The sequence below is a fragment of the Phoenix dactylifera genome, chromosome 7, assembly GCF_009389715.1.
Source record: "Phoenix dactylifera cultivar Barhee BC4 chromosome 7, palm_55x_up_171113_PBpolish2nd_filt_p, whole genome shotgun sequence".
NCBI lineage: Eukaryota > Viridiplantae > Streptophyta > Magnoliopsida > Arecales > Arecaceae > Phoenix > Phoenix dactylifera.
This window is the reverse complement of record NC_052398.1, coordinates 901,062-913,936: the sequence shown is the minus strand read 5'-3', so window position 1 is coordinate 913,936 and position 12,875 is coordinate 901,062. Positions and strand designations below refer to the sequence as shown.

Here is a 12,875-nt window from a genome sequence, read left to right as displayed (position 1 = left end):
ACTGCGATTCACAAACAAGTTTTTTTTATTGATAATTCAAAATTTTTATCACTTTAATATATCTTGAATCGTATCCAACTATTATATTTTTAGAAGATTCTATATAAGCTTGAAAACTCTAGTGTTCGATAGTTGATAGCTCAAAAAAAAAACAAAAGAGATGTTAATGGACTTGAGACTTGATTGGGCCTAAATTCGGGCTCCATTTTTTAGCCTTGTTCAAGCTCGGGCTCGAGCCGAGCTCAAGCTGAGCCAATAATACACCCAAGCTTGTCCTGAAAAATAAATAAGCTCTATATTTAAGCCCATTCTCAGCCCTATATGGAACTATCTTTATGCTATAAAATTGTCAATATAAAGTAAAACTAGTTATAGACCTCTAAATCATTGATTCAGCACAACTAGATGCTTAAATATCAATGGCAAAACTACTCGCGTTAACAATGTTCTGCAATGAAATCCAACTCTCAAATAGGCTTGATAAAAACCACTGCAATATAGGCAGAAAATAGAGCAATACACTGATGTACAGAATATTGCACACCGGCTTAATAATTTTTAAATTGTATTTTTGAGTTATTAGTGATGAGGTATAGTTCCATATTGGATAGATTAAAAATTTTAGTGGTGCTTATACGTTCATAGGTCTCTCCTTTTACTAGCTCAAATTTTTGGATTGGATTTTAACAGTCAGGGTATTTTTGTTGAATAATATTTTTGATTTACTGGTGAATAAAGTGATCAAAACTTGATGCCTCTAAACCGAGTGGATTGTGAACCATCTCAAGCCAGTTAGCCAATGGCTGGAACCCATCACCAAAGTCAGAGTCCAAGCACAATTTTCAGTTGACTCCTCAAATTTGGGGGTTCTTGAATGGGACCCATACACTCCCCCTTTTCTGAGAAAGGAAATACTTTTATAAACCCATACAGTCCCCTTTACCTTGGAAAGCTACCACCGATACGCCTGGTGAAAAGATTAGCTTCGCAAAGCTAGGGTTCGGTCGAAGCAAAAAAAAAGCTAGGGTTCGGTCCCCTTGGAAAACGTTCGGCGCAGAACCAAAGAAGGTAAAAGGACAAAAAATTGAAAAAAAAATAAAGGGAGAAAAAGAAAAAGAAAAAAAAATCGCGAGACAGGAAGAAACAAATCACAAGCCGAGGCAAGAAAGGGCAAAAAAAAAAAAAAAATCTACCTTACAATTTGCTCACGTTTTCTTGTTTTATTTTTTTTCAGCCTTCCAAGAATTGTTTACGCTTCCAGAAATAGAGGAAGAGAAGAGGCGATCGGCACAATGGGTTTAAAGTTTGAGTCGCAGAAGAGGAGGAAGAAGAAGCGGGAGATGAGGCCGCTGGGGGATGCTTACGCCGTGGAGATGGCGGTGCCCAAAGAACTCGACGTCGACAAAGACGCTCCCGCCGTCGAGCTCCGCATCCGGATCCCCGATGTCGGAGGAGCATTCAAGGTGGTTTTGTTTGATCCCTCCTGTTGTCTCTCCTTTGATCTCTGCCTTTTATTTGTTTATGTATTTTCTTCGTCATGCCAAAGGTCGCACCTTGATTACAGCTTTGTTTTCCTCTTTCGGATTTGGAGAGGAGTCTCTCAATTCCCAAAAAGATGGATTCTTTATTTTTTCTGCTCCTACATTGCTTCCCCGTGTGAAAATCGCATCTTTTTGATTTTGAATAAGATCGGCATCTTCCAATTCGATTGAGCCTTCCATGTTCTGCCAATTATATGCATCATTACAAAGTTCCCACTTTTTTTGAACTTTTAGCTCTATTCCTCGTCTTGGAATCGGAAGGGTCTGATGACACCTTGAAGTACAATGGTTTAGTATTCCACAAGTTGATTTTTTTTAAAAAAATCAAATATATATATATATATATATATTTGGGAAGCTCTTTCTGTTCCATTAGGAGTTCTGCGTTTCTGATTATTGCAATTGCTTGGTGTTTGGGATCAATATGGATTGAAAGGTTGAATGCCTTTGTTTGTCTCATCATTCGAGCACTGGTGCAGGCATCAAACAAGACCATCTTAAAATAAACTTAATGTGTTAGTAGCAAAGCTTCGCCATCTTGGTTGCCACACTAGCACTGTATCAACATGGTACAAATTTTTTTCTACATACCGATGTACCTCTAATATTGGATACCAGTACCAAACCGGTACGGTACGTTTCGTACCGACTGATTTGGGCTGGTACGGCGAACCATGCCTATGATGTTTGTTTCCCAATTTCCAATCCCTTCTATGATAAGCTGTATTTGTCACAGAAGGTTGTTCTCAGGCAAGATACTTCTTGTGTGTCCAAGTGTGAAAACGATCTAAAGTGCGTAGGTGGTTTAAGAACTACCATTGAACTCTGAATGGTGATAATAGATTTGTAGCCTGGTGATCCATAAACTTTTATTTGCTTTGCTGCAGAGCTTCTTTAGGACTAGAGAAGTCGGAGAGTTTGTCAGTGGGGCATTAGCTGGTGCCATGACTAAAGCTGTTCTTGCTCCTCTAGAGACTATACGGTGGGCTTCTCTTTCTTTCCAGGCTTTTCATTATATTTCCCTTGAATTCGATATTTGGGTTTAAAATTTATTCTTCTGCAAAATTTCAATCCATGTATACTTTTGCCCTCACTATCTTTTTATATTCATATTTTATTCGTGCAAGATATGGATTCAAATTCCAGTTGGCTTTCAATTTGCAAAGGGTGCAGCAGCTGCTAAAAATCCTCATCCTTTTATTTTCTTTCTTTCTTTCTTTCTTTTTAACTATGGATATCTGTATAGATTTTGTTTAAGTTGATAAACCAAAAGGCAGACCTCAGGAGTTACCTAGGATTTTTCATATTACATCAAGTGAATGCTGGCCAAGGAGCTGGAGTTGTCTAGGATGAACCACATGAACCGATGAACATCAAATACAAACTCCACTGCTCACCCCAACTTAGAGTTCTTGAACTTGGTTCACATTCTAAACCTGCAGCAATGAGGCAAATCTTATCTAATTTCAGATTTGAAACCCATTCATGAACTCAGACTATGCCATCTGACTTAGATTTACTGAAATATAAATGCTACATACATACATTTATAAATTACAGAAATGTAATTTCAGTTAAGGGTTTTTCTTTACATGCTGCATGCTAGGTTCTCTTGCATTCATATATGTGATGATTGTCACTTCCTTAATGCATACCAGAATCTTCTCGTGATTAGAGATCTTTTCTATGTCCGAAACTTGTGATTGCCATTTACTTTTCAAAATTTCATAGTTATATCTTGCTCAGTTCACTAACTTGTGTTACTGCAATCTTATTTACCATAAATTTCAGTTCATCGAGTTATGTACTGCAGTTGACACTTGTCATAACTTTATTTAACTACACAAATTTTTGCTTACATCTAATGCCGTTCTCAGTTGGCAAAATATTAATTGCATTTGTTGTCAGTAGATTCTTTATGAACATGTTTTATTTATGTGCTTTCTAGAAACCATCGCTGTTAAAAAATCTTATGATCCATGATCAGATCTTACAGTTTGGATCTCATCCTTGGATCGTGATCAGTTAGAATCGTAGGATCTAGATCCGTATTGTGGATCATACAATTCCTTAGGTCATAATATCTAACTTCATCATATTATTTAAATATTAAACCAGTTGAAAGTTCATCTTCTATAATTTATTTAACTAATGACTTTTAGAATCACTTATTTATTAATAACAAGCCTTGAGCACATGAACCTAGCAAGCATTTTGGTCTATTTTAACTTCTAAGAAGTAAAGAAAAGGAAAACCTGGAGTTCATGGAGTTAAAAACAAGGGGCATATCTTTGTGCTTTATGGCCATTTGTGAACTAAAGCTGTCAGACTCTTCAATTGATAGCTTTGATATCTTAGACCACCGATATTATTCTTTTCAGGATGACTAAGTCAGGATTGAGGAAAACATCTTATGGCATTGACATCTTGTTTGCAGAACTAGAATGGTTGTTGGAGTTGGATCCAGACACATTCCTGCCAGTTTCATAGAGATCATTGAAGAGCGTGGATGGCAAGGACTTTGGGCTGGAAACACCATCAATATGCTCCGTATAATTCCCACCCAGGCAATTGAGCTTGCCACATTTGAGTGTGTCAAAAGGACCTTAACATCAGCACAAGAGAAGTGGAAAGAAGGAAGTCCGAAGGTGCATATTGGTTATATCAATTTAGACCTCTCCTTTCCATGGATTTTCCCAGCTGCTTTTGGTGGTGCAGCTGCTGGCATCGTAAGCACGCTCATATGCCATCCTCTCGAAGTTATTAAGGTAAAAAGATAGGTTGAACTAGTGGTCAATGATATCATAATGTGGAAAAAGATGACATTGATATTGATCCAATAACTTGCTACTTTAATATTACTTTGTGACCTGAAGTAGATTCAGATATAGCTATTGTTCATTGCTCATTGTTACTTAATGTAATTTTAGTTTGTGATGTTCTAAATCAGATTTTGTTATTTTGTAGTTTGTGATTTTCTAAATTAGATTTTATCATTTTGGTCACTGAATTTCCCAATTTTGAAAGCAAGCATCATCCTGAATTTTTTCCTAAATTCCACTGAATATTTTTTTAAAAATTCAATAAATTAGCAAGTTTCATTCTTACTTAGATTAGTTCCAGCAATGTTGCATAGAACTAACACCTTAAATTTTACATATTTCAGCTATAAACCAAAGTCCCTCTTGTTGTTTCCTATTTAAGACTAATAACCAGTGTCTGTTGTCAGACGTTAAAACAAGACATCAGAGACCACATAAAACTTATTCTAATTTTGTGAGACTGATTGATCTTTGGTACTGTCGACTGCATACCAGTATGGTATTTTGTGATGCTTTTTCAAATGTCTTGTTTTTTCAATTACTGTATTTCTTACAGGATCGTTTGACTGTGAATCGAGAGGTCTACCCCAGCATTAGCCTTGCTTTCAGCAAGATCTACAAGGATGATGGGATTGGTGGTTTCTATGCTGGCCTTTCGCCAACACTAATTGGCATGCTTCCATACAGCACGTGCTACTATTTGATGTATGAGTCAATGAAGAAATCTTACTGCCAGGCACAGAAGAAGAATTCTCTGAACCGTTCAGAGCTGCTGATTATTGGGGCTCTCTCAGGTGAGAGTTTGCTTAAACATTCCCTGGTCTTTTTTTCCTTCTGAATTGCTTCCGATGTGATTCAAGAAGCGAAACTGTGTTTTCGTTCATCAAAGTTCTGGAGTGGTATTGGGAAAGCTGAAAGCAATGTATCTTTCTTATCGATCGGAGATTTGTAATTGGGAAACAAAATAGTAGCCTATTATTTACTGGAGTTGCTTTTGTGTTGTTTGCATCTCATCAGGTTTTACCGCAAGCACAATCAGTTTCCCACTCGAAGTGGCAAGGAAGCGGCTGATGGTTGGAGCCCTGCAAGGAAGGTGCCCGGCTCATATGGCAGCAGCCTTGTCGGAGGTCATTCGCGAGGAGGGTCTGTTGGGTCTCTACAGAGGGTGGGGTGCTAGCTGTCTGAAGGTCATGCCTTCTTCGGGCATTACATGGATGTTCTATGAAGCATGGAAGGATATTCTGCTAGTGGACAGACCTCGGTTGTAACGGCTCCTGGTACTCGACTCCATCTGCATGACCCTGTATTGGAGGATGCTAATTTTTTCTAATTCCATGCATACATAGATTTACATTGGAGAGGGAGGCTGGTGATCTTCCTAACGAGATGGAAAATGTTTGCGACGAGAAGGATCGACTAGTGCTGGTGGGAACTCTGTATCACAACTGATTAGTCTGATGGTGCAAAGAACTGAGAGAAGTGTAAAAAAAGTTATTGGAAAATGATAGTCATTAAGTTTATCGATGTCAGTGATATATAGTTTACACTAGCGAGCGAAATCATGCTTGCGCCCTCAAAAGAATTTGCAGCGGTAGGACATGAAACTCATTCTCAGTAACCTATATTTTTATTTGGCTGTAAAGCAGTGCTTGATGAGAATTCATGAAAATAAATCTGGCATTACGTGTGGGAGTATTTTTCTCATGCAAAAAATAATCTCATAGCTTATGTAGAGCCTTTTTGCTGCTTCTTGAGCACCATGGTTAACTGGTTCAGCCTTCAGCTTAAGTAGGAACCTTTTTCAAGCTGGTTTGGGGTATGGTCTAGCCTGATACAAAAAAATGAATGGAGTGAAACAAGGAGTTCTATAAATTTAGCATAACCGTTAAGGTGTTTTAAGTGGCAGTGCTAGCATACACAATATAGAAATCTAATGCAAAATAATCACACAGCATGCTCATTGCTCAGAGCCTTCTTGTTATACCTCTGGGGCCACAATGAACTAGTTCCCTAAATTATAATTGCGAATTGCGACAAGCAAGGTGATTCCTGTCATATTCCAGCCTAAGAATTCTACATGCTAGCATCGCCATTTATGTTCCCAGTTTTGCTTCGCCTCGGTCCTCCCGGCGTGACCTCAAATAATTTCTACATTATTTTGGCACTTATGTATACACCTTTTTGTAAATTAAAATAAAACTTAATATTAGTTTTTAAAATCAACAAAGAAAAGAAGTCTGGTAACCTACCTCAGGCAAGATCCCACATCATCGAAAGTGAGTTGAAGTCAAAATTATGACTCCTAACCCAATCCAAGTAAACAACCAACAAGTCCAGTATTGTGGCTTGGTTTCATGAGGGTAGTCAGGCTGCGGATTCTAGCAGCTGATGCTTATTAAAAAAAAATTAAAAAGATAAAAAAAAAGGGAGAGGGAGAGCTGGGCGGTTGGCCCGCTACTATAGGATTGGCCCGGCCCGGTCAATTGGCAAACCCAAGTGCAGGGAAGAGGGTCATGGGCATTTTCGTCTTAAGGATTAAGTACTTCGCACTATAAAAGTGAGCGAAGAGAGAGAGAGGTAGGGTTCCTCCTATCCTCTGTATCGTTCGAGCGGGAGGACGGCTTGAGGCTAGGGCAAGGTTTCCATCAACTCGGATCGAATGGGGGTGTTCACATTCGTGTGCAGGAGCTCCGGCGCCGAGTGGAGCGCAAAGCAGCTCTCAGGCGACCTCGAGGGGTCGGCGTCCTCGACCTACGAGCTCCAGCGGAAGCTGGTCCAGGCCGCGCTCGCCGCCGACTCCTCCGGCGGTGTTAGCTCCTCCTTCTCCATGGTCTCCCCCTCCTCCGCCGTCTTCCAGGTGATCGATCTGGACTCTCTTTTGTCTGTTCCGTTGTTGATTTCAGATTTCTTGTCGGGAATTACGTTGCATCCAAATCAAACCTTGATCTTCGGTTAAGCTAGGAGATAATTTTTTTTCTTTAAAAAAAATGATAGGGTTTATGATGCGCTGCAGTTTGGGGGTTTGGATCTTTGTTTATCATTCCAAGATTCGCTGGATCTTGGAATTTTACCGGATGCATACTTTTTTTTGGTCTTCTTGGATTTTTTTCATTTTGCCATGACGTGGAGCAAAAAGAAGGAAAAAAAAAGGGTTTTCGTGGTTTGGGTTTTGTTTTAGAAGACCAAAGAAGACAGAGGCAAGAATTTTTCCGCAGCGGGATAATAGATTAACATTTTCGTGAAATCTTTATGCTTCAATAGTATAATAAATAAACGATCTAATGGCTTAGGGCTAGAGAAAATGGAAATGTAAAGTCTTTTTGAGAGGAGATGGTGGTAACGGTTCAAAGGAGTATTTGTATGTATACGGAAGGAGGAGTTCGATAGCGTGGATGCATATACCGGTCCTTGTGGGCCATGAAACTGTTAATTATTTGTGGTGCAACAGAGGCACCGTACGTATCTGGAAGCATGGCGAGTCTTGGTGAACAAGAGCATGGATCTTTTGCTGTCGCGCGGCACCGCAGAGTGCTGTGCAGGTATGGATGGCCACTATTGGACGGGCATCAAACAATGCAGTTTACTAGTGCATGCCTTGTCATACATAGTGCATGTTGTTTGATGGCCATCCACTCCTGATGCCGGCCATCCAGGGATGCACATCATTCTGCGGTGTGCCGGCTGCACCGGACAGGATCATGGTTGGGTGAATAATTGATTTGCTGAATGTAGCAGTATGGCCCTAGGAAATAATGGTCGCTGAAGCAGAAGAAATAGTGTATTTATAAGCAAGCTTACTGCAATATTTCCAAGGGGGTGTGCAACCTAGGGCTAGAGAGTTCTTTGTGCAGATGCTTCTGTGTTAAACTGTAAATAAATAATGAGTAGCCTTTGCTAGCATAGCTCGATCAAGTATCCGGATAGAAAAATTGGAAGAGCATCTGTTTTTGAGTATCTGCTTCAATGAAGGTGGGGAACTGCCTGATGAACTACTAGATTTATTTTGAGTTGGGCTTCTGAAGGATCTAAAGATATAGTTAGGTAATGCCTTTTGCACATCTCATTGTGTTCTTTGTGCTTGCTGACTAGATACATGCGGTTATGCAAGATGTTATCCTTTCAATGATTGTTATGCTTTATTATATGCTTTGATAACCTTTGGAGTATTGGCAAGTTCTCTTGGAGGTGGATGGATTGCAGTGCTCTTGCGCCCTTTTTTGCCCCTCTGGCGTTCTACATTGTTGCTTGCACTCTGCCTTTTTTTTAAAAGCAAAAAAAAAAATCCTTTTTTGGAAAAAAATCTGATGTAGTTTCATATAATATTTTCTTTTATGTATCTTTTTTTGGTGGCATTATGTGAAAAAAAAGGGTGCATGCTTATCAGTTATCCTGTATAGTCTGTCCCCGTCACTCCGGGGAGAGGGTGTGGTTGGGGTTTGTATGGTGAACTTTGAATTACGTACTGACTGTGTGAGGATAACTGCATGCCCCTCTCTGTTCATAAGCAATCCTCTTGTTGCATCACTTTTTATTTTTTAAAAGATGATAGAGGTTCTTTTTCTTCCTTTTTTTCCTCCCTATTTTCCCTTGGGGTCTATTACTTGCTGAGTTGCTTTAACATGATGCGGTATTCGAATGGTAATCCTTTGTGCTGCAGGTGATAATTGGTGGAGGTGGAGGTGGAGCATTCATTGGTGGTGCAGCTGCAGGTGCTGCAGCAGCTGGTTCGGCTGCTGGTGGTGCTGCTCCGGAGGCTCCTCCTGCTGAGGAGAAGCAAGAGGAGAAAGAAGAGAGTGATGAGGATATGGGATTCTCGCTCTTTGATTAGATTTCCATTCTTATATTTCAGGAGAACAGTATGAGTTTGCAGTTTTAGTTTGCTTTATTAGTATTATGTTTATGGAATGCACTCTTCATATTAAGATTTTGACTGGCAGATCCTAGTTTATTAGGTGTTATGTTTATGGAATATTCTCTTCATAATGGTGAATTGTTACAACCAAGCTGATTCATGTTAGTATCACCATATATGTTCCCAGATTTGCTTTTCTCTCTGTCCTTCAAGTGCGACTTCAAATAATTTTTTCATTATTTTGTCTCCTATATCTACACCATTTTGTAGGCAAGCTTTTTTGTAAATTAAAAATTAAAAACCTTAGTTTTAAAGAAGTTTCTTAATATCAGTTTTGTGGCCATGTTGCGCCTTGGCATGCTAAACAGACAGCTGGGCGGCTGGCCCACAACTTTAGACATTGGACTGGCCCTGCCCGATCCTGTCAATTGGAAACCTGTGCAGCAGCAAAAATGGTCACGGGCATTTTTGTCTTAAGGATTAAATTCTCTGCACTATAAAACGGACCTAGAGTTTCTTCAATCCTCTGTATTGTTCGAGCGAGTGGACTTGAGGCTACTGTTAGGGTTTTCATCATCTCGGATCGAATAGGGGTGTTCACATTCATGTGTAGGAGTTCCAGCGCTGAGTGGAGCGCAAAGCAGCTCTTCGACGACCTTGAGGTGTTGGCGTCCTCGACCTACGAGCTCCAGCGGAAGCTGGTCCAGGCCGCACTCGCCGCCGACTTGTCCGGCGGGGTTACCTCCTTCTCCATGGTCTCCCACTGTTCCACCGTCTTCCTGGTGATCGATCTGGTGTCTCTTTTCTCTCTCTCATTGTTGATTTCAGCTTTGTTGTTGGGGATTATATGGCATCCGAATCGCACCTGGATCTAGGGTTTGGCTAGTGTTTTGCTTTTTTTTTTTTAAAAAAAAATAATGGGGTTTATAATGTACTTCAGTTTGATGTTTGGATCTTTGTCAGTCAACTGATTCGCTGGATTTCATTTCAGGATCAGATTACATTACATGATTTATACCGAATGCATACCTTTTTTGATTGTCTTGGTTGTTTTCTTTTCGCCATGATGTGGAGCAAAGAAAAAGGAAAGGTGCTTTTCAGGGTTTGGGTTTTGTGTTGGAAGATCTTAAGAATTTTTGCCACAGAGGGACAATAGGTGAACATTTGCGCTAAATTTTTATGCTTCAGTAGTATGAGAAATAAACGATCCAAGGGCTTAGGGCTAGAGAAAATGGAAATGTAAGGTCTTTTTGAGGGGATATGGTTGTAACAGTGCAATGGGGGTATTTGAAAGTATATGGATGGGGAAGATTGAAAGGGTGAATGTATATGTGATGTGTTATACTAGTTCTTGTGTGCCATGAAACTGTTAATTTTTTTCGGTGCAACGGAGGAACCGTACGGATCAAGAAGCATGATGAGCCTAAGTCTTGAGTGCGGTGAATAATTAATATGCTGAATGTAGCAGTGGTCCTAGTAAATAATGGTTGCTGAAGCAGAAAAAATATTGTGTATCTAGAAGCATGCTTAGTGCAATATTTCCAAGGGTTTGTGCAACCTAGCGCTAGAGATCCTTGTGCAGATGCTTTTGTGTTAAACTGTGAATAGTAATGCCTAGTTGGCTTTTGCTAGCATGGTGCTTGATCAAGTACGTGGATGGAAAAATTGGAAGTGCATCTGTATCTGAGTGTCTCCTTCAATTTTGGGGAACTGCCTGCTTGGAGACTAGATTTATTTTGAGTTGGGTTTCTGAAGGGTCTTAAAATCTGGATCTGTAATGCTTCTTGCACATCTGATCGTGTTCTTTGTGCTTGCTGACTAGATACCTGCGGTTATGTGAGATGTTATCCTTTCAATGGTTGTTATGCTTTGTTAAATCCTTTGAGAACTTTTGGATTATTGTGTTATCCTCTCTTGGATAATTTCCAGTTTTTGTTGGTGGATTGATTGAAGTGCTCTTGCATCCCTCTTACCCCTCTGGTGTTCTATGTTGTCGTTTGGTGTTTCTTGTGCTCTGCCTTTTTTTGAGGAAAAAAAAAACAATTCTGGTGTAATTTCATACGATAACGTTCTTTCATATCTGTCTATGCTAGGCCTAGTGTGTATATTTTTTGGTGACATTATGTGAGAAAGAAAGGTGCATGCTATCCTGCCTACTCTGCCCCCCCATGTAGAGGGGAGGTTGTTTTGAGGGTGAACTTTGAATTGCTGAACGTGTGAAGATAACCACTTGGCACTCTGTTCATGAGCAGTCCTCTTGTAGCATGACTTTTTATTTTTCAAAGGATGAGAGATGTTCTTTTTTCTTCTTCTTCTTTTTTATTCCATTGGGGTTTGTTACTTGTTGAGTTGCTTGAACATGGTAATCCTTAGCGCTGCAGGTGATAATTGGTGGAGGTGGTGGTGGGGCATTCATTGGTGCTTCAGCTGCAGGTGCTGCAGCAGCTGGTTTTGTTGCTGATGGTGCTGCTCCCGGGGCACCTCCTGCTGAGGAGGAAGAGAAAGTAGAGAGTTCCGATGAGGACTGGGGATTGTCGCCCTTTGATAAGATTTCTGTCATCTCTCAAGAGAACAATATGAGCTTGTGGTTTTAGTTTGCTTTATTAGGTATCATGTGTGTGGAATACTCTCTTCGTGTGAAGAAATTTAACGAACATTGAAGGATTAGGACGGGCAGATCCTAGTTCACCATATGGTTGCGGGCTCCGTTCTCTGCTTCAGTCTCTTTTCGATTGCCATCCATTCTCCATCCTTTTTCTGCTATCATAATAAGTGGGTGGAAGTCCATGTACTGAATCAATTTTGGCAGGTCATCTTTGATGGATCACTTGGTGAACCAAGCGCGGAGGCCCAATATCACTATAGATATGCGAGAATGATGCTGTTGTCTTTGTAGCTCCTGGGAAGAAAAGCAGCCTGGGCATTGAAGTAGACGTGCAAGTGAAAACCAACTAGAGCAGAGAGAACACAATCTGGATGACCGTTAAGGAGCTGTTTGGATTTTAGATGTTAGGAATTCTGTCGGGGTGCAATGATGTGTAAATTAATATATGATGTCGAATATAGGTAACAAAACATGTCAAGAACTTCGTAGATTTCCCAAATTTATGTTTTATGAGATGCCTAAAGTTCCATGCCTTTTATTATATTCAATAAGGAGCTGTGACCACCCATTTCTCCGGGACATTTGGGTTATGGTGAGGGTCTGAGGGATGGAGGGGCTTTCAGCCCAAGCATGCATACCACGAAGCCAATGAGGCTACAGATTGGGTGGCTCCTTATGTAGCATATCACTTCGGCAGTATTTTATGGTCTGGAGGTGGAAAGTTGCCCCTGGCACTTGAAGGTATTTTATTTTTTGATTTTATTGGGTGTATTCTTACTCGTCCGGTATAATCCACCCGTCCTAACAAAAAACAAAACAAAAAAAAACAAGAAAAAAAAAAGAAAGAGGGAAGTGCTCTAAGGCGTTTGTTGATGCTGTAAAATTGTCAAACAATATTGGGTGTTGGTGTTTATAGGGGCGATCAAATACCTGCTTTCTTATCTCATGGTCCTCGCATGGCGGGAGGGCCTGGTGAATTTCCGCCCCATGGAGGAAGTAAAGCTCGCTGTGGGTAGATATTAATTCCTGCGTCATCATGCTAGTTCATGTGAGCC

The 12,875-nt window shown here is 40.2% G+C and overlaps 3 protein-coding genes across 3 annotated transcripts; all 3 read left to right on the top strand.

Annotated features, from left to right (window-relative positions):
• Positions 1-956: 956 nt before the first annotated feature.
• LOC103715527 (probable mitochondrial adenine nucleotide transporter BTL1) lies at positions 957-6,076 on the top strand. The gene is made up of 6 exons (XM_008803185.3): positions 957-1,068; positions 1,235-1,463; positions 2,429-2,523; positions 3,979-4,309; positions 4,920-5,157; positions 5,381-6,076. Exons 2-6 carry the CDS (start codon positions 1,293-1,295, stop codon positions 5,629-5,631), a joined length of 1,086 nt encoding a protein of 361 aa, XP_008801407.1. The 5' UTR covers positions 957-1,068; positions 1,235-1,292; the 3' UTR covers positions 5,632-6,076.
• Positions 6,077-6,911: 835 nt separating this feature from the next.
• On the top strand, positions 6,912-9,403 carry LOC103715526 (60S acidic ribosomal protein P3-like). Its single transcript, XM_008803184.3, has 2 exons — positions 6,912-7,220; positions 9,021-9,403. Exons 1-2 carry the CDS (start codon positions 7,023-7,025, stop codon positions 9,189-9,191), a joined length of 369 nt encoding a protein of 122 aa, XP_008801406.1. The 5' UTR covers positions 6,912-7,022; the 3' UTR covers positions 9,192-9,403.
• A 417-nt stretch (positions 9,404-9,820) lies between these two features.
• On the top strand, positions 9,821-11,809 carry LOC103715557 (60S acidic ribosomal protein P3-like). The gene is made up of 2 exons (XM_008803230.1): positions 9,821-9,997; positions 11,597-11,809. Exons 1-2 carry the CDS (start codon positions 9,821-9,823, stop codon positions 11,807-11,809), a joined length of 390 nt encoding a protein of 129 aa, XP_008801452.1.
• The last annotated feature ends 1,066 nt before the right edge of the window (positions 11,810-12,875 follow it).